Below are 21,679 nucleotides of genomic sequence, written 5' to 3' on the forward strand. Positions count from 1 at the left end.
TGCTTCTCAAACACCTTAAGGTACAGATAGATATTATTGGCTTGAGATCTTGTTTTGTTTTCATTTTTTTAATACAGGCACTTAAAGCTATCAATTTCCCTCTAAGCACACTGTTAGCTGCATCATAAACATATTTTTAAAACGCTTAATTGTTTTTATGTACCAACTTAGTGAGAAATATGGTGTACATTTTTGTCAGAAAGATAGTTTGCTTTGCATTTTTCTATTTCCCAGCACAGTTGCTGATATTTTGAAAAGAAAAGGCTTTTCTTATAAAGCAAAATTCCTTGGCTTTTATTAGATAACAGGGAATGGCTCTATTTTGCAGCTGAAAGGTATTTTTCATGGTCCAATCCAAAACTTAGTTTTGTTTCGTGTCCTCTGAGAAGAGAAGATACGCAGATGACATTGGTCCTTCTTCAAGGTTGTGTGCTTCCTCTCCAGCCTATATTCTTACTTAGTATGTTTTTAAAGCCTGAAAACAAAGCTTATGTCCTTTAAGTAGAAGTCAAGTAATAAGGAAAGCTTTCCATGCTAAGTCCTTTCTCTTGTCGTGCTTTTTTTCATAATTTAGCAGGATTATCACCAACTCCACGTGACAAGTGACATCATTGCTATAATGAGAATTCTAAGCAGCACCACTGGATCAAAGCCCATCTGTGTGCCTGCTCCCACACTTGACAAAACAAATTCCAAATTCATTCAGCATGCCAGTGCCATTTAGTCACTGTGACATATCCCAAATTTTGGACTCAGTGCAAAAACCAGTCTGTGCCCACAAAATTAATCATGGAACATATTTTATGACGTTTGACAACAACTTAAAAGGTTCTCGTCTCTGGCAGGTGGCTTTGCCGGTCTGCAAGTGTGTGCACAATAAAGTCATTGTGTAACTGAAAATACTTTGTGAAGGGCACACACCCTGGAGAGACCCCCAGAGTAAGTCCAAACAATTCTGAATTCTTACTCAGAGACACGTCAGTCAGACATGTGAAGGAAGTATGATGGCCCCAGGTACTCAGAGAGAGCCAGAGAAAAGGCACCAGCTCATGTGCCAGAAGATGCTGAGAACATTGGCACGTTTGCCAGTGTTGGCAGGATCAAGAGTTTGAGATGGCTAATTTAAGCGACAAGATCCTGGCAAACAGATTTATTTAGGGCAAGGGTGCGTCAGGAGGATGCCAGAAAAATACATCAAGCTGTGCCTTATATGTACTTCAGAGGAATGATGAAACAATTGACATTAAAAAGTGAACTCTCACACTTTAAGATAGTCTGAAATCCAGAGAACAAGAGAAGCAGGGTTTACTTCGATCTCCAGAGCGCTGAGTGAGAGTTGAGTTCTATGATAAAAATTTTCCTTCAGGGGCTGGAGAGATGGCTCAGCAGGTAAGAGCACCGACTGCTCTTCCGAAGGTCATGAGTTCAAATCCCAGCATCCACATGATGGCTCACAACCATCCATAAAGAGATCTGACACCCTATTCTGGTGTCTGAAGACAGCTACAGTGTACTTATATATAATAAATAAATAAAAAAAAATTTCCTTCAAAAATTGAAGGGACATCTCCATACTCACAAGTTTAATTGATGAATTAAGTGTTCTATCTAAAGTTCTTTGTCTAAATCACTGCAATATATTAACTACATTCTCTGCTTGTTTAGAGACAAGGTCTCATGTAGTCCAAGATGGCCTCAAATTCAATTCATAGCCACAAATAAACAAATTCTGATTATCCTGCTTCTAACCCCAAGTGCTGAGATTAAGGGAATGGAACAACACTCTTGGTTTATGTAGTACTGGAAATCCAGGACTTCTTTCCTGCTAGGCAAACTGAGCTACATTCCCAGAACACTTAATTCATTTTAAATGCCAACTATTTTACATTTGACCCTATCATTAATTTGCATTGTGTAAGGGAAGATATTTGCCCAAGGTTTTACTTTTCTAAGGAATGAATACCATATAAACTCTGTTGGGGAAAAAATGTAGGTTGAAATTTTAATTGCACTATCAAAAATCCTCTTCAATTTGACTTTCATATAGTAATACCTATTTCTGCACAGATCCCAGGCAATAAAGTAGTCAAGCATTAGAACCTCTTATTTCATGTTTTGTTTCATTCTCCTCCTTTCCCCCGACATTCTATCTGCAGGTTTACCTACGGACTCCCCCGTGGTTATACCGATGTGATTACAATCTTTTGCTTTAAAAAAAAAAAGTTTTCATGGGTCTGGCAGTTTATTTAGAACTCATTTGTTACACAAAACTACATTTGCATAATTTAGCTTTCCCTAGATTTGCCTAGACACAGACTTTCCTTCTTTCTAATTTTGAAGTTTCCTTTCATCTCTATGGCAGGAAGTGTCAAGGAATGGCAACCAGAGAAGAGGACCCCTTCCACAGGAATAAAATGTCTTGATTAGAGGGTTTCACAGTCTAGCAGAGGCGTAAGAGTTGAAGATACTCTCTCATTCAGGCTCAGGGTTGCCTCTGAGATACAGGACACTGACCTACGTCTTCTGTGAACTTGTACTCTCCAGGTCTCCCCCAACTCTGCTGGAGCTGCCCATTACAGAAGGGATCTTTCATTACACGATAGCATGTTCTCTTATTTTCTATGTTGAGGACAAATGGGTGGTTGGTTAGTCAGCTTGAATCATACGTATCCCTCTGAGAAGCCGTTCCTAAAACTCTTCTTTACCTATACCTCAAATACTTTAAAACTAATTTTAAAATCAGCTGGACATGCTGCCCTTTATACAAGAATATTCTTTTTATGATTATAGTAATTCTCTTGATAATTTGCCCTGTGCTTTAGTAGAGGAAAATAATGTAGTTGGAAAAGGCCGTAGAAATAAATCTTTTGAACTTCAAATAGAGTTCACTGAGTCAGTCTGGCTGTGTTAGAACCCCTGAGAGTTTTATAAATGTTGATTCCAGCACTGTTACCACAAATAGGGACTTTGTTCAATTCTCAGCAGCTACTCAATAATAAATTTATACATAGAAAAATGTATATTACTTGAGACTTTCCTAGAGGTTCTGATTTATTAAATTCACAAAGTTTTAAGGAATATATATTTAAATACATGCTTATATTAGTTGCTATATTTTATGTATCAAGTAATTTTCATTTGTTGTCATGTCTTCCTCAATATTCTTGATAATTGAGGAAACATATCAAAAAAACACACAGAGCCAAGCAATGGTGGTGGACACCTGAATCCCAGCACTTGAGAGGCAGAGGCAAGAGGATATCTGAGTTCAAGTCCAGCCTGGTCTATAGAGTAAGTTCCAGGAACTCCAGGGCTACATAGAGAAACCCTGTCTCAAAAAACAAAATCAAACAATAAGCAAAAACAAAAAACAAATGAACAAACAAACAAACAAAAAAGACTACACAATCCCATGATAGTCTAGCTTTGACTGGAAAACAGAGCCTTTGACATGTAGGCCCTTACTTTTTCATAATTTGGGATGCTACATCTATGGAATTAGGAAGTTTTCTCCAAGTGTTATATAATGTTATACTGAGCATGCTAAATACATTGCCTTCTGTACACTAATCACATCTAGAAGATGTTCTGCCCACAAACTTAACCCTGTGTCATCAACCTCAACTCTGTCACAGTTAACTAGGTTCAAAGGAGCTCAATCCATTGAGTTCCTATAGCTATAATCCCTATAGGGATTTAAATACCAAATGATGAAGTTTTATAAATCTAACAAATGAAAATTATCTGATCTTTGAATCCTCCAAGCCTCTGTGTATCTTTTCTTTCTTCAATTGTTTACTTTGGGAGGGCATATGTATATATGTGTGGGGCTCAGAAACAACTTTTGGGAGTTAGTTCTTCCCTTAAACTGTACATTTCAGGGATTGAACTCAGGTCTTCAGATTTGGCTGCAAGCATCTTTGTCCTGCCTACCTACTACCATCTTACTGGCCCTATTGTCTGTGCTGAGCATTCAAATAGTGTTTGTAATGTAGGTCTCCTACACCTTTTCAAAAAACCTTTAACCAAGAGTTGTTATTTCAAATTGAAAATCTGAGACTAACACAACTTAGATCCCAAGAAAAAATGTTTCACCTTAATAGTATTGCTTTTGTCTTTCATTTGGTAGAGTGTTTTGTAGTGGCATGTGCCTGCATTCCTAGCACTTTGAAGACTCAGACAGAAGGGCTGTAACTTTGTGTTTTTGAGGTTTGAAGATTTATTTTATGTGTATGAATGTTCTACCTGCAAGTATATATTCGCACCATATGCATGCCTAGGGCCCAGAGATGTCAGAAGAGTCTCAGATTCCCTGCAACAGAAGAAAATTTTTACCTGTGCTCTGCTGTTCTGCCATGTTATGTCTTAATGAACTTTTATTAGCCAACTGCCATCCAGTTTCAGTGGATCCTCTTGCTCACAATTTCACTTGGGAAGACCAAGTGCCCAAGGCTGCATCATGCACAGAAATCAGGATGCGGTTTCTGCAACACCTTGGCTTATTTTCTGTATGATTTTATTGAGTTGGCTTAGGTAGAATCCTCCCCTGAGCAATAAAGAGACTTCAGGGCCTGACACTATTACAGGTGCCATGGTGTGCTTACAGATAGGAGCCTAGCATGGCTGTCCTCTGAGAGGCCCAACAAGCATCTGAAAGAGACAGAAGCAAATACTTACACCCAACCAATGGTCTGAAGCAGGGGACCCCTGTGGTTGAATAGGGAAATGCCGAAAGAAGCTGAGGAGGAAGGCGATCCCATAGGTAGACCAGCTGTCTCAACTAACTTGGACCCCTGAAATCTCTCAGACACTGAGCCACCAATCAGGCAGCTGGTCCAAGCCCCCCCCCGACAGATACACACCAGAGGATTGCCTGGTCTGGCCTCAGTGAGAGAAGATGTACCTAACCCTTGAGAGACCTGAGGCCCCAGGGAGTGGAGAGGTCTAGCAGGGTGGGGTGGGGGTGAGGTGGGGGATGGAGGGGTGGGGGAAGGGAAGAGAAATGGGATGAGGAACTGTCAGAGCGTGGACCGGGAGGGGGATAAAGACAGTACTGTAAAAAAAGATTAAAGATAACTATTTAAAAAAAGAAGAAATGTGGGTGGTCATCATGCAATCCATCCTTTGATGACCTAGATACTACAGAAGATCATACAAAAGCAGACTTCTTCCTCATTAAGCTGAGCCATGTATCTTCTGCTGTTAGCCTAGTAGTTCTGACCACAGGATCTCCAAACACAGACTAGGACTAATGCCATTAACTTGCTTGTTTTGGTTTTTTTTTTTTTTTAATCTTTGACTTTGTACTGAAACTATTACTATCTTGTTTCCCATGTTTCCATCTTGAAGGCCACAGAGCATGAGATGCCTTATCTTTCATGATCACTTGAAGTAATCTTTACAGTAAGTCTGTGTTTCATGCTTGAATACACATGTGAGTGTACACATTCTATTGGTTCTGTTTCTCTAGAGGTACTAATAAAACAAGCATCATCTTAACTTACATTGGTTCTCTGTTTGTTGAGGGCTGAATTCTGAGACCAGGTATATTTGAGGTGACTGCTCTGCCACTGATCTACATCAGCAATATAACTTCCTGATTCTGAAAGCATGTTTTCTAGTTGCTTTTGAGAAAGTATGTATGGAAAGCAAGTTTTTAAAAGAATTTATATGTTTAGTATGAAATTGTGGTGCTAGGGATTAACCCAGGGTGCCAGACATGCTAGACAAATATTCAACCACTGAGCTATGCCCATGCCCCTAAAACATCTTTTAGTATCACTTCTGATAGTTTTATCAGTTTAATAAATTGGCTCCTTCCAGCCAGGCAGTGGTGGCCCATGCCTTTAATCCCAGCACTTGGGAGACAGAGGCAGGCAGATTTCTGAGTTCGAGGCCAGCCTGGTCTACAGAGTGAGTTCCAGGACAGCCAGGGCTATACAGAGAAACCCTGTCTCAAAAAACCAAAAAAAAAAAAAAAAAAGAAAGAAAGAAAAAATTGGCTTCTTCCCTTTTAAAAAAAAAAAAACCCACATATACCTGAGAATCATAATGTAGTGGTAATAGCACACTACTTAAGCAGTAACTGAGCCTGAGGTCATACTGGATTAGAGTAGGCCCCAGGTCCAATAGGACTGGTCTTCTTCTAAGAAAATGCTATGTAACTATGAAAACAAAGACTGAGTGTGACAGTTTGCCAATGTTCCACCCAGGAAGTGGCACTATTAGAAGGTGTGGCCCTGTTGGAGTAGGTGTGGCCTTGTTGAAGTAGGTGTGTCACTGTGGATGTGGGCTATCTAGGTGTCTGGCAGTCAGTCTTCCTCTTGCAGCCTTGAGAGGAAGATGTTGAACTCTCAGCTCCTCCTGCACCATGCCTGCCTGGATGCTGCCATGCTCTTGTCTTGACAATAATGGATTGAACCTCTGAACCAGTAAGCCAGCCCCAATTAAATGTTGTCTTTATAAGACTTGCCTTGGTCATGGTGTCTGTTCACAGCAGTAAAACCCTAACTAAGACACTGCGTAACACAAGTCAGGAACACCAGAGACTTCTAGGAAACTTCTAGAAAGCCAGGCAGAGACAAGGAAGGGTTCCTGTAGACTTGGAACGAACATAGTACTTTTATTCCTGACTTCTAGCTTTCAGATCTGTGAGACAAATATTTGTGGTTTTAAGATATTCTGCTTGTTATACTTTGCAATGGAAGCTCTAGAAAACAAGGAGAGAATTCTAGTTTGAGAATTTTCTGTAACAGTTTTATAGCTTGCAGAGTCCTTCCAGTTGTGTTAATGAAAATACATCCTGTTTCAATTTATAGTCCTTAGAAGGTGACCTTTTATTCTCTGGAAAATTTTATGGTCTTCTACTTAAACCTGGAATTCTGGGATTTTATGATGATTATGAGTTCATCATCAAAGACATGGAAAAGACTACTCTGAAGGAGCAGAGGACAGAAGATGTAGCTCAGTAGGAGATCTGTGTAGCTTGTACAAGTCTGCAGGCTTGAAGTAATATATAACCCCAGCTCATAAGAATAGTTCCTGTCAACAAAGAAAACCTATGTAATTTGTATGGAGTATGAGGAAGCTTGAAGACTACTGCCCAGTGGTGGAATTCAGTTAACTCTATCTAATAATAACATGTAGAAAACTGCAGTTCAATGGAAAGAGTGGATTGCCTACAGCCAGTTATTAAAACAATTCTGTCATGGAGGTGTTAAGAACTTAACACACACAGACTATGGTCTTTGCTACCCAAATCCAAGTTTCACAAAAAATATTTCCTCTAAATTTGTGACTAAAAAGATTTGTGTCCACAAAGTTTTCAAGAGTGGCCCTGTGAGGATCTGGAGATGATACTGTTAGGAGTACAGGGGACCTGGGGTTAGATTCCTAGCACCCACAGGGCAGGTCACAACCATCTCTAACTCCAGTTCCAGGGGAATTGATGCCCTCTTGTGGCCTCTGCATATCACTGGGCATGTAAATGGTGCAGATATACTTGAGGGAAAACCACCCATACACATAAAAAAAAAATCTTACAAATTACAAAGTGTCCGTATAAAACCAATTCTACGCTGGTACTTCACAGATTTTGAATTGGCTAACTAAAAGCGATACTTTGTGGTAAATCAAAGCCATCTTCTCTTCCCAATTGTTTTGTATTTTACACCGGTCTGCTCAAACAGAATTTTAGGGAAATTCGAATTGTAGATTTTTAAAATTAGATCAAGCTAGGATATTAAAAATTTATAAGAGACATGGGGAAGCCAGCCTAGGCGATTAGAGTGCAAATCCAAGGTCAGGGGCTGCCGTCCATCAAGTAAGGCCTGGAACTGACGACAGGACTTCCCCGAGGCAGGGGACAGTAAGGACATCGATTCTTTTCAACCTCAGGTTGTTGGAAGTGGATGAGCACAGACTCACAAAGGAGGCCACCCCTCGGCCGCAAAGCACCCCCGGTACCGCTCCGCGTAGTTAACCGCGTCCCTCTAGTTCTCGCGTTACTATCATCCTCGCCCTTCCGGTTTCTCGGCCGGGTCCACCGCGGCCCCTCTGTCGTCATTTCCTGTGGGTCCGCACGGCCGAAGATAAGATGGCGGCGCTGGGAGAACCTGTCCGGCTGGAGAGGGGTGAGTGCGGCGGGTCTCGCGGCCGCAGTGGGTGGGGCAGGTCGATACTAGGACCCGCTTTGCCAGCGGGCCGGAGCGGAGACGTGGTGGCCGCGACACTGATACTCGGAACCCCTCCTCGGCCTCCGCGCTGGGCGCTGCTCGCGGGTGGCGCTGGGTGGCGTTTGAAACGCCAGACCCGGCCGTTCACGCTGACGGTGGGCACAGCTCGGTTCTGCGACCTGCCCACGCCTGTAGGCACAGGCACTCCCTGGATGCGCACTGCAGAATCGGCTTTCAGCTTCCTAAGCCCTAAAAGCAAAGGCCACACACGCTGCTTGGTGCTGTCTATGGTCATTGCCCCTGTGCATGAACAGATTAGTGTGGCCTCTTGGCCTTGTTCTTACACTTGGCGGACACAGGCACATTCCCGCAGCCACTCCCTCGCCCCCATTTAAAACTCAGACTCCTTCATTACTTTGACCACAACCTCTGGGCTTTGAGTTGCTTTTTCCTAGCTTTCGCACCCCTCCAGTCTCACGGAGAGGATGCTTAAAAAAAAAAATCCAACTGACTTGATCTTGGGAAGGAGATTACATAACTAGGTGGAGTAGTAGTGGTTTGATTGTAAGTCCCTTTTAAGTACTATGGTATTCCTTACTTATAAACCCTACAATTAGAAACCCGGTTGGTTGGTTGCTTCTTAGAGCCAACAGCCAAGAAAAATAAACCCTACTGAAGAGAAAGAAGCCTGTGAAAATACTCTACCAGGGTCCAGTTGCAGATTTCCAATATTGTACTCCGTTCTGCCCAAGTTAAATTTCAGACAACTGGAACAAACTTTTTACAGTTGGTAATCATAGCAATCAGGAAGTACGGGTTAAGCAGTTTGGGTACTGTGGGCAAAACAAGCTTGGAATGGAGTTTGACATTGCTTTGCTTATGTTAGTATTCACAACTATAGTCTCAACATTAATATTGTCCTAGAAGGAAATAATTTTAAAACTTGTGTACATAATAGAACCTCTTTCCTTGTGCCACACAGACTGTGCTTTTTTTCTGTTTGCTTTTTATTGTAGTGACTGTGGAAGCCTTTTCTTTTTAAATAAATGAGCTTGTTTCTGACAGGGTAGCTTGGGAAAGACTAAAGTGGGTTTATAGCTCTGTCATTTTCTCCTCCAGTACTTCAGTGCCAGTGTGCCTTGTAAACTGGAACAAATCCGTTGGAGTTAACCAGAAGAATTGGAAGTTTCAAACAAGATGGTGTTCTTTTGTATTTTTAAATGAAGCACATTTGCTCCTTGCTGTTACAAAGTTTTTCAGCTAGACAGTAGAAAGTTCAAAATATTGGTAGGTACTAGTTAGTTTTTGCCAGTTAGCAGGATAAGCAAGTCAGTTGGTGTCGTCTGACTCTGAGAATTCCAACAGAGCTAACATATTCTCAAGAGTTCCACAGTACAGTTCTACAGTAAAATACCAGTACATATGACCAAGTTCCTGTTTTGCTTCTAAATTATCAAAGCATAATTCACTGGTGTACAAACTTAATGAGCATATATTTGGTATAGAGTTTTTAACTCATTTCTAAGTGTTGACTGGCTGGCCTCCCTTCTCTCACCCTTTCCTGGTCTCCTCTTCCCTTTTCTTTCTTTCCACCTTGTTGTTTTGAGTTGAGAGCCTGGTAGACTACGGGAGCACTCTACCAGTGAGCTGTTTTCCCAGCCCTATATGTAGGATTGTAATGTAGATTATGTATTGTAACTTTGTAAATCAACAACTGGTAAAACAACATTTGCTAGCCATTCTGGTGGTGGGAAATCAGGAAAGGTGGTCTGTTTGATTAACTGATTAATAGCAGTTTAAACTTCTGTTATCTAAAGCTGATCAACTTTTTGTTCTCTACTAAGTTTATTTGAACTTTTTCATAAACAAATGCAAAGTCCTAACTTCTAATGCTTGTGGGTGACCTCAGGTAAGATTCCTGGCCTGTTTTATGGTCTTTCACTATAAAATAGCAATAATAGTGCCTTTCTCATATGGGAAAAAGAAAAGGAAATAAAAAGCCTTCATAAGCACAGATGTTATGTCTCATTGATATGGATTAATTTTAAGAAATATTAAAGCATTAGGGGTTAAATATATGAAGTAAATGCCTGATTCTTTAACATAGCATGAAATCAAAAACTTCCTCCACTTAAGTCAAAGTATGCAAGGATTAGAATATATAGGATAGTATATTGACTCTCTATAGAACCCAAAGGTATCCTTTGAAAGTAAATGAACACAAAATATACTGAAATGACTGTTAATTAGCAGTAAGAATATACTGAAGCTGGGGTTCAGAAAAAGCTTAGGGAAAAAAATTCAGAACAGAGGTTGTGATAATAATGTTATAACATTAAAGCTCTTTGTTCACATTTTTTTTACATTCTTAATGACAGTTATCTAATATGCTAAGTGAGTGTGTATGTGTAATTTTTAATAGTTTTTTTCTTTTTAAGTTATATGTGTTGGGAGCCAGGGGACAGGCAGAAGAGGATGTCAGATCCCTAAACTGGATGTTTAGGTGATTGTGAGATGTCCAAGTGGGTGCTGGGATTCAGGAAGTGCTAAACCATCTGTTTAACCCCTAATGCTTTAATATTTCTTAAAATTAATCCATACCAATGAGACATAACGTCTGTTCTTGTGAAGGCTTTTTATTTCCTTTTTTTCCCATATGAGAAAGGCACTATTATTGCTATTTTATAGTGAAAGACCATAAAACAGGCCAGGAATCTTACCTGAGGTCACCCACAAGCATTAGAACCAGGTTGATATAACTTTTTTCCCCCCTTTCTGTTTTTTAAACCCTATCTGAACATGTCTGAATAAAAACTGTTAGCAACCCTCTCAGCTAGTTGCATTTCCACATGTTACTGAACAATCTCCATGTTTCCCTTCAGGAAGTCAACAGTGATATCACTAACACATGGTCTCTTGGTTTGGTTTTGGTTTTTGTTTGTTTTGTTTTGGGTTTTTTTTTTGGCTGCTTTGGTTACAAATGAGATGATTAGGGAAATTTTTAATGACTAAATAATTCCTGATAATACTGTTAGCTTTTCTTATCTAAAGATTTCCCTTTCTGTTTATTCTTCATCTTTGGAGAATTTGGGGGTTTGTTTTTGATGTTGTTGTTTTGGTTGGTTGGTTGGTTGGTTGGTTGGTTGGGTTTCTTTGGTTTGTATTGGTTTGGTTTTTGCCTCCCCTCTCCCCTTTTGGTTGTTTTGCTTTGTTTTTGAGGCAGTATTGAAGCCCCAAGTGGCCTTAACAGGTAGTGATCGTCCTGCCTCAGCCTCTGAGGGGAAGATTATTCATATTGGGGACCATACCTGATGAGCCTTTGGATTAACCTTGGCTGCTATAAAGCTCTAAAGTAATGAGGAGAATCTTTAGCAAAAATTCTCACTTGTGTTTTGTTTCCCTGCAGATATCTGCAGAGCAATCGAGTTGTTGGAGAAATTGCAGAGGAGTGGAGAGGTGCCACCACAGAAGCTTCAGGCTTTGCAGAGAGTCCTTCAGAGTGAGTTCTGCAATGCTGTGCGAGAGGTGAGGCAACATGGATATTAGCTCCGATTTTGAGTTACTTAGCTACAGAAATACACTGAAATTTGGGTCAGAAATATTGTAGAGAATAAAGCACCAGACATGGCAATGCGCTCCAGTAATCCCAATACTCAGGAAGGTGAGGCAGGAGAAATTCCAGGAGTTACATACAGGCCAGCTATGGGCTTGGGCTACATAGTTATAGACCAACCTGCCTGAAATAAGGGAGAGATATGAAGGAAGGAAGAAAACATTAGAACTCGTATTCTTTCTCTCTCATTTATTTGTTTTTCTTTGGGATTTTTAGCTGGGGTTATAGCTTAGAGCTTGTCTAACGTACGCAAAATTCTAGGTTCAATATCCTACCACCAACAACGAAAGGATTTTCTTTGAAATTTCTAATAGAAAGCATTATATTTTAGAAGGACAAATAATGGTTTTTTGGAAATTTTAACATATTAACTTTGCAGAGAACTCAGACATATAGTCCAAATTTTAAGTATGATGAAAACCTTGTGTTTTGCAGGTATACGAACACGTTTATGAGACTGTGGACATCAGCAGTAGCCCTGAAGTGAGAGCCAATGCAACTGCAAAGGTAAAGGGATTGTCAGTTATCAAAAGTGGAACTCCAAAAGCTAGAGCTAAAAATAGAAATAGGAGTGTTTATTGGGTTTAGATAAGATATTTTGTGATACTGTTTAGATAATACATTGAAAATACAATAGTGTGTATACCATGCTTCATATAATTGTATTCAGAGTACTATGCACATAGTGCGGTTATAACATTAATTTCATAATCGATGGAGTGACTTTCTTGTTGAAGAGGAAGCATCAGAATCAAACTTCTTTCCTTCCACCACACAATTATGAGTGAATGGTAATTCTCGGGACTGTGGGAGAAGCCCTCACATTTCGCTTGGATTTTCCCTTGACTTTGGCCTTGCCCATACGGGACAGTGTTGGATCTAGGCTACCTCCTCAGGGCTGTAGATGGCATGCTTGTGTGCTGTCTTGTACCAACTTAGTTTTCTTCAAATAACCTGAGATCCTGAGCTAAATGTGTACCACATGTGCTTAAGAGTTAGTAGCAGGCTATTACTGCTAGCCACTGGTTCATGAAGAGAATTGCTAGAGTCTTCAGTAAGTAATACAAGTACTTAAGTGTATAGGTTTCCTTTGTCAAAGTCTCTAAATCCATTTAGAGGAACTTTTGTTTGGGATAGTGTGTAGGTATAGTTCAGTTATAGAATGCCTGCCTAGCATGCACAAGTCTTTGAGTTCCATCTATTCCTAGCACCGCATAAAACTGGAATTGATGGCATATGCCTAGAATCCCATCGTTTGGGAAGTGGAGGCAGAAGAGACACACATTTAAGGTTGTTCTTGGGTCTTTAACATGTTTGGTGACAGCCTGGGCTAAATGAGACTGTCTCCAGAAGGAAAAGAGAATCATTTTTTGAAGTTTTAGCAGTATCCCTGTGACCTCGGCACATGAGACTGAGGCATGTAGATGAAGAGTTTAAAGCTCGCCTGTGCCACAAAACTGCCTGCTTGCTTTCCCCCGACCCCAAAAGGACACTTGGTTATCTCTGACTTGTATAGATCTTGAAGTTTGCAAAGCCTGTGAGCCTTAGCTTTTTTTCAGTATTTCAGAGATAGTTGGTGTTGGGTCTTCCCCCCCCCCCCCTTCTTCTCATTTTCGTTCTTCCATCCAGCATCCATAATGAAAACGGGACCTTTAAAAGCAAAAGGAAACAGAATATAAACCTGTGTTAGAATATAATTAGACATAGCTCTGTTTCATCTTTTCCTTTTTCTTTTTAGTTGTAACTAGATACTTATCTGAAGCAACAGAAAGCATTTCTATGGGTTCCATTTCTCCTTCCTTTTCCTTATTGAGTCACTTCTTGATATTTTCATTGTTTACTATTTGGTACAAACAATATGCTAGCCAAAACTACTTGATATAAGAACTCATCTACATAGGTAGGTTGTGTCTTGCCCCTAAGGAAACCAGTGTATTTGCTTTGAAGCTCAGTGCTGTTGGCATCTCAGGGAGAGCTTCCCCTCTTAATATCTATACATCTGTCTGCTTGGCAAGCCTTGACTGTCCCTGTGCATGTACAACAGCATATTTCTGAGTTCTGGACAAACTAATGGTGATCTGAAGCGTACTTTCTATCTACATAATGAGTATCACTTTCAATTGCTATTTCCTACAAACTGTTTGACTTACCCAGTAAGTAGTAGAAGCTCACACATGAAAAGCTATGTCTCCTAAAAAGGCTCTCATAGGCTAGGAATATAGAGCAATGTACATCTTTAGCATGTCTGAGTCTCTGGATTCAAACCCAATACCTTAAAACTATTCTTTGGTGTATGCATTTTTCTTCCAGGCTACTGTTGCTGCATTTGCTGCCAGTGAAGGACACTCTCATCCCCGAGTTGTTGAGCTACCCAAAACAGAAGAGGGCCTTGGATTCAATATCATGGGGGGCAAAGAACAAAACTCACCAATCTATATATCACGGATAATTCCAGGTGGAATTGCTGACAGACATGGAGGCCTCAAACGAGGAGATCAGCTACTTTCTGTTAATGGAGTGGTAAAGATCAGTTGTATTTCTATAATTTGCTATTTGCAGTAATGCATTGTAGCCACTTGAGGGTGCACTGGAACAATCAAATCAGAAGATTGAATCAGGAAAACTTTTGAGATTAATTTTTAAAGTCCCTTGAGAGAAGCCCAGGTGGTACTGCTCAGCATGGTGCTGTGTGATTGCTTTGATTTTTGTGATGACAGTGGAGCTTTTGTCGAGCAGAGGAGCAAACTCAGGATCATGTGTGTACTGGGTGCTTCTTACATTGAGTCACACCCCAAAGCAGTTTCAGTGTGGCTGTAGGGCAGTCCAAGGTTAAGGCGCAGTGCTGTAAACCTGTGTATTTAAGTCAGAAATACTCTTATTACTTGTTTACAATGGCAATTACTTGATTTACTCCTGGCCTGGTACAATAGTAAGGCATGAGTATTGCTGTATTTGTTATTCTTATGTTATTCTTAGAGTGTACACAAATGTGTCTCATAAGAGTTCACATTGATTAAAGAGGTAGAGGAAGAGTGTCAGTTGTATAGTGCTGAGGCGATGGACCGTTGACCATTTGTACTTCATTGTGTATTAGATGTTTTCACAGGTTAGACCGTGAACCTAAATGTTAATGTAAGATCTCTGTGTGCCTTTTTCAGAGCGTGGAAGGAGAGCACCATGAGAAAGCTGTAGAGCTGCTGAAGGCAGCCCAGGGGAAGGTTAAATTAGTCGTGCGCTACACACCGAAGGTCCTGGAGGAGATGGAGTCCCGCTTTGAGAAAATGAGATCAGCCAAACGCAGACAGCAGACCTAATCATTTAAAAACTTCATGCTCCTTCTGCTTTTAGCTAGGAAGTTTTACTTGTGACCTACTGATGGCCTCGATGCCAGTGATTGTAAAACACCAGAAACTTCTGTGACCTCTTCTTGCCATTTTATAAATGCCTGTTTTAGCATCACTTACGGTTGTAGAGAAGCATATACTTTTTTTCTCATGAGAAAAAGTCAAAGTTGGTGAGGGCAGTTCTGTCCTGCTGTTTTTACAGGCCTTTTTCAAACACAGATTTTGTCACAAAGTTGTTATAGATTTTTAATAATGCTTTTTTAATATTAAAATGTACTTTTACATTCTTAATCTTTTTTTAAAAAGAGGTTTTCTTTATTTGGCAACTTATTTACAAATAACAGCTCTCCAATATTCCTTTTGCTTACCGCAATTTCTTTGTGAAATTTCTCTTCATTTTTCCAAGAAATGAAACATAGCAGTCTGACTTGTGGCAGTTTATCTCGTCATGAGTATTGGCACCGCTGCTGCATTTTGTACTTGGAACATAACATATCTATAATCAGTGGTAAATCATAGCTCTCATGGAACCTTTTTATTTTATTTAAACAATGTATAATGTATTCATTTATACTGATTTATAAAAGTTTTTAAACACTGAAGCAATCATTGCTAAAGTATGTATTTCATAATATTTAAGCAGTGAGGCGAGAGGATCTAATTTGGTTATTAGCGTTACCGATTAAATCCTTTATTTATATCTAACAGTATGTCATAAATTATACATGCAAACAAGCTCAGATTTCAACTTGTCAAATTTTTTATGCTATTCATTTGTATCTAAATATATTTCTCATGATTTGGTTCTTTGGCTCCTAGAGATGAGTCAGTCAGTCTGTGCTGGGGAGATGGAAGTAAGACAAGGTCCCGACTCCACCTTCCGGAGCCTGGAGCTCCATGCATTCCAGTCTCCTGGCTCCAGGTCCCACAAAGGGCAGGAAACATTGGCTGAGATACAGAAACAGGCGGTTTCATATGTTTCACAGTGAGAGGGACTCAGAACGACTTATAGCTTGATTGAAATAGGGATGGGAATTTGGAACAATACTTTTTACCAATTGTCCACTGGATGGCATGGTCTTCCTAAAAGGCAGCTATTGATACATGATGGTGACTATGGTGTACTAAAAGCTGAAATCAAAGTGATTAATTTTCAGTCACAGATTATAGGAACAGATTATAGTAAAGGGTGTAAGTGATGATGTTAAAAAGAAACCAATGGGTTGAAAATGTAGGAATTTGTCATTATTACGACTATTACCTTTATTTTTTAAAAATGGGCATTTTGTAACATTCCTTCAGGAAGAATGGAAGTGTGTATGTTTTTCTGCATGTGTGTTAACACTGTGAGTCTTACAAGATTACTGCAATTTTCAGTGATTTTCAGAGTAAAAGTCAATCAACATGTTATTTATCATTTCGGAATTGAACACTGGATTGTGCATGGTTGAATGTCTTTAGTCCATTACAAGATGTGCTTGACATTGATAGGATCTTGTTGAATTGTATATTTTCAAAATTAGCTCATGTGTTTTTAAAATGTTGAGACCAAAGTAGTATAGAATAGTATGACGTATTTTAATTTAATTGTACAATTATTAGAGGTAATTGTTTTAAAACTCTATATTACAGAAAAGTGTTGGTGCATCTAGAACAGTACCATTATTGCTATGCTCGCCTTTCTGCATCCCGGGGCTAGGAAGCCCCACGGAGCCCTTGTCTTAGTGTAGCTACTGTGGCTGCAGTTGCTCCTGAGGACGCGTCAGCGTTCCCTTATGATTACAGCCTCCTGGTTCTATGTTTTCAGCTGTCGCAGAATTTCAGCCAAGTTACTTTTTTTTCCCTAAATATGTTGAAAAAGCTTTTTTTTTCTTCTTCAGTAACTCACAGTCTGTTCTTTGTGTGGGCTGACACCTATTTATAATTCTTAAAAACAACTTAAAGGAGCCAAATAGCTGTTCTTGGTCCTGCTGAGCATGAGTAGCAACATTGCTTTCATTGATGTGATTCTCCTGTCTCAGAGGTTTAAATATTGACCATAGGAAAAGTCATTGGCAAGTGTACAGTAGTCTTCTTGTGTACTGAGGACGTGAACGAATTGTAGAATTGTAATTAATATATGGATGACTTGTGAATAAAGCTAGGCGTAAATATATAAAGGGTGTTTGTTTGACTTGTAAGTTACAAATGTAAAGTTCCCTTAGCCCCAGTTCTCCATTTATTTTCTTAAACATTTTAAAATGAGTTGACTTGGTGATTCTTGACCTTAGCTGCATGTCAGAGTGCCCTGCAGATCTTAAAATTCACCTAAGTCTCTTCCCATACAACTAATTTAAAATAATTTCTTTATTATTGAAACTTCATATGAGGTGTTTATGGAGTCTGCCCTCTATTGTCTTTAGAGGCCCATTCTGCATACCCAGGCTTCAGAAGCACTCGCTCATGGATTTCCGATTGTACCAGACTCTGTTTGGAAGTACATCTAATCCAAAGCTACTTAACGATTGCTTCTGTTTCTTAGTACCTCTTTATGGACTTAAGACGTATTTGGCATTCCTTATTAAACAAAATAATTACAGTCTACTGGGGTTTTCTTTTGTTTTGTTTTTTAAATAAAACTTACCAGTAATTCAGTTGTGAAATCTTAATGTTTTCTCCTGTCCCCTTCACCTTTTAAAAAAAACTGTAAAGGTTATTATTTGAAGAGCATGTTTAAGTATTGCGGATGTGAAAGCACTGAGGACAGTCTGGGCCGTGTAGCTATGGCTGCTTCACTGTTACTGCACTACTACACGGATGCCCTTCTGTTATTTAGGGTATCACTTCATAAGATCATCTTCCTGTTGTAAAAGTTTAAGGCATTTTGCTCAAGTACTTTGTTTTCAGTTAAAATGAATAGAATTTAATAGAAGATGTGGTTATGGCTAACCTGGAAAGCATCAGCATGACTTGGTATAGACTTAACAGAGTTCATGTGATTATATTGTGGAATGATTATTGATATATATATATATATATATAAGAACTCTAGTAATTGTACCTCCTGAATAAATGTCTGCATTTTCTAACTTACAGTTCATTGTTCTGGCAACAATCTCATTTTGTAGTTTTTAATCCTCCAAAATGTTTGAGTAATGTTTCTTCAAAGGTTGTTGAAGTACTAAGAGTTACATAGTAGGGGAAAGTCATTTGATTATTAATTTTCAAGAGGTTTTAAACTAATTTGTAACTGGACATGATTTTTAAAACTATTGGTAGAGATTTGATACACTTGTACTCTTTAGTTTGAGAAAATTATTTGGAATGTGAAACAGTGCTTTTTCAATATATGAATCATTTAGCAGTTGAATTCTGATGCTAAGGCTTATTTAAAATACATTTGTATGAGTCGTGTGTGTCCTTTGCATTTGACAAAACTGATACAACTACAAATAGATGTATTTCTGAACGCTGTGTGTAAAATAACCTTCACATAGAGTAAAAAGCAAAATCCATGGTGGGTCTTGACATGAAATTTCAGATTTCTGTATTTTGTTTGCCTTTCATAAAATATAACTAAACAAAACTTTCTCTTCTGTTATTTCAAGAGGTAATGCGACATGATGGATGGCAGAGACTGATGTCCAGCTCCCTTCTTTAACTCCTCCTCTTTGCCATCCTTGCTGTGAACTTTAGGCAAGTGCTCCTCTGTCCTGGTAGAATGCCCTGCAGAGCTTTGTACCATCTGTAGTCAGTGTGCCTGTGCTGTCATCTCTAAAGCTTTTTAGGCTGCCTGCAAGGACTGGCTGTGTAGTCCCCACATATAAAGAAGCTGTAGGACCCTATTAGCAAAAGAAGTAATTGGTGGAAGCCTCACCAAGACAAGACAAATGCCACCAGGGCTTAAGAGGAGAGAGCTTCTCTTGGAAGTTGTACTATGACCAGTATGTATAGATAAATACATATACAAAATGTCAGCTGCCAACTGTTAAAATTAGTGGCACTTTTGAGGGGTGAGGCCATACTCAGAATGAAATTTGTTGCAATGTAAGTTTAGTTATAGTACAAAGTGAGAAGGCAGCTTGTAAGGAGAGTGACTTAGCTCTAGCTTTATAAACAGTACATTGTGTGGGTGGGGAAGACTTGGGGAAGAGGGTGTCAGGGTGAGGTAGAGTGCCTGTCCTACCATACTCGAGGTCCTGAATTTGATTCCCAGAAACCCACTCCCCAAAAATTGTCTTGGAAAAAAAATAGCCAGGATGCAACAAAAGCATCTATGAGTCTTTGGGAAAATGTATTCTGAAAACACGGAAATTATATTTCTGGCTTTTAAAATATATAAGTATATATTAAATTTAAATATTTCTAAAGCCAGAAATATAACTGATGTGTATAATAGATTACATGAGTATCTATCTATAGATATATCTATAGATATAGATAAATATATACATACACACAAAAAGCCTAGAGTTTAGATGTGACCTGACCTTTACCTTGTAATTGTGGTGTGTCTTATGTCCCTTCACAAAGTTATGGAATCCTAATCCCTGACCTTAAATGGAGTTAGGTCTGTCCAAAAGTAATCAAGTTAATGGGAGAAATTGAAGGTGGCTGAAATCCTCATCAGAGATTTGAACCCAGACAACACAGGCAGGGATCTAGGAGGTTCTGCATGTGGCAGAAGGTATAAGTTTGCCTGTAGCTAATAGCAGAGGCAAGGATGGCAGTGTGCACAGCACCCTTCAGCATGAAGAAACAGCTGCCATCTTAACCTTTGTTCATCCAACCAGCTCACAATAGTTTGTGCAGTACACTTTTATTAAAAAGAATTCACACTGATGGTGTCATCACCAGAATCCATCCCTGAACCAGAATTCAGTGTGGCTTCTTCCATGTGTAATGAAGATTACAGTAGAAATAGTGTGAGGATGAGAGGCCTGACATTCGCGAGCCAGGGGCTTGCTGGTTCCCGTTTTCTGTGGTGAGATACCACACTTGCAGCACTGTCACAGACCTTGTTCTGTTACAGAGCACTGTAAGAGTGACTTGTCCGGGCTCATCCATTCCACAGAGCATAGCTTTCCATGTTTTAGTCTATTATCACCAGGGCTTAACCAGTTAAGGGGTTAGAGTTGGCACTGTCTTTAGTTTGAAGGAGGTCTCTACATCTCCAGCAGCCCTTTCTCTAGCTGGAATGAGTTTGTCTTTGGTCAGAGGTATGCTGATTTTGCAGGTCCCTGAGATCCATCTGCCTGTTGGAAAGCAGTGGTTCAGCCAGAACTATATTGCAGCCTGCTCAAGTGTCAAGAGCAAAGCCTTAGGAGTCCTGCTTAATCCAGGGCTGCAGTCCATACTGCTACTACACAATCCACATTTAGGCTGGGTTGTTTGTTCTGAAGTAAGGGCTCATTTTGTAGTCTAGGCTGACATTTGGTTCATTGCAAGGGATTACTGCACAGGCCACCATGCCTGGCTTGGGTTCACATTTCTGTTAAAACAGGCAGGGGCTGGAGAGAAGACTCAGTGGTTAAGAGCACAGGCTGTTTTTCCAGAGGTCCTGAGTTCAATTCCCAGCAACCAAATGGTGGCTCACAACCATCTGTAAGGGGATCCAATGCCTTCCTCTGCTGTGTCCAAGGAGAACTGAACTCACATAATAAATAAATAAATAAACAAATAAATAAATCTTAAAGAAAAATTTAAAAAGTTATGGTTTAAAAAAAAAAAGGCATAGGCAGGCCTATCTATACTTTAAGCTTGGAAAAGAAATGGCCTTCAAAATCAGCCAGGCTTCTGTAGACCACAGCCCTCTCCAGTCAGATCCTCTCAGGGAGTGCTTCTGGCAGAAGGAACACCGAGGTCACCACTAAGGTAGAGTTCAAATCTAGTGGCTAGGTAAAGGAACACAGAAATGGTTTTGTTCATTTTAGTAAAAAGTAGAATATCTAAGAGACAAAATAAATACTTTCTGCAGAGTGAGTTGAACTTCGCACATACTATTCAAATAGTCTAGCAGTGTGCTGAGTCCCCAGTAAAGTACAGTGTCAAGCCTTTGTTGTAGACGTAGGTAGATATGGAACTTTAAAATACAATGATTATTGCCAGGCGGTGGTGGTGCACGCCTGTAATCCCAGCACTTGGGAGGCAGAGGCAGGTGGAATTTCTGAGTTCGAGGCCAGCCTGGTCTACAGAGTGAGTTCCAGGCTAGCCAGGGCTACACAGAGAAACCCTGTCTTGGAAAAACCAAATTAAAAAAAAAAACAAGAAATGAAATGATTATTTCATAATACAAATATTTCCTTTGAATCTGATGAGGATAAGGAGGCAGTAACACATTTTGTTCTTCTAGTTGGTTGGTTCTTGTTTGTGAAATTGAGATCTTATGATAGACTTGGAGTAGTACCCACCCATATGTGTAATTTTGTATGCAATTGAAAATATAGACATTTACTGGGAAGTATGTTACTTTTCTAAAAAAAAAAAAAAAAAAAAAAATCCTATTACGTAAACATTAGGGCTCCTCAGGCCCTTGCAATTTCCAGTCTTAGCATGATAGAAATGAAGGC

The 21,679-nt window shown here is 39.6% G+C and overlaps 1 protein-coding gene across 1 annotated transcript; it reads left to right on the top strand.

The window, feature by feature from the left end:
• The first annotated feature begins 8,073 nt into the window (after nt 1–8,073).
• On the top strand, nt 8,074–18,696 carry Lin7c (lin-7 homolog C, crumbs cell polarity complex component). Its single transcript, XM_052183153.1, has 5 exons — nt 8,074–8,132; nt 11,581–11,699; nt 12,223–12,294; nt 14,098–14,307; nt 14,946–18,696. Exons 1-5 carry the CDS (start codon nt 8,096–8,098, stop codon nt 15,099–15,101), a joined length of 594 nt encoding a protein of 197 aa, XP_052039113.1. The 5' UTR covers nt 8,074–8,095; the 3' UTR covers nt 15,102–18,696.
• Nucleotides 18,697–21,679: the final 2,983 nt, after the last annotated feature.

This window comes from Apodemus sylvaticus, chromosome 5, assembly GCF_947179515.1.
Source record: "Apodemus sylvaticus chromosome 5, mApoSyl1.1, whole genome shotgun sequence".
In the NCBI taxonomy this organism is placed as follows: Eukaryota; Metazoa; Chordata; class Mammalia; order Rodentia; family Muridae; genus Apodemus; species Apodemus sylvaticus.

Coding starts and splice junctions, on each gene's coding strand:
- Lin7c (XM_052183153.1), top strand. CDS start 8,096: ATGGCGGCGCTGGGAGAACCTGTCCGGCTGGAGAGGG. Junction 8,133..11,580: donor ACCTGTCCGGCTGGAGAGGG/GTGAGTGCGGCG, acceptor GTTTCCCTGCAG/ATATCTGCAGAGCAATCGAG. Junction 12,295..14,097: donor GAGCCAATGCAACTGCAAAG/GTAAAGGGATTG, acceptor TTTTTCTTCCAG/GCTACTGTTGCTGCATTTGC.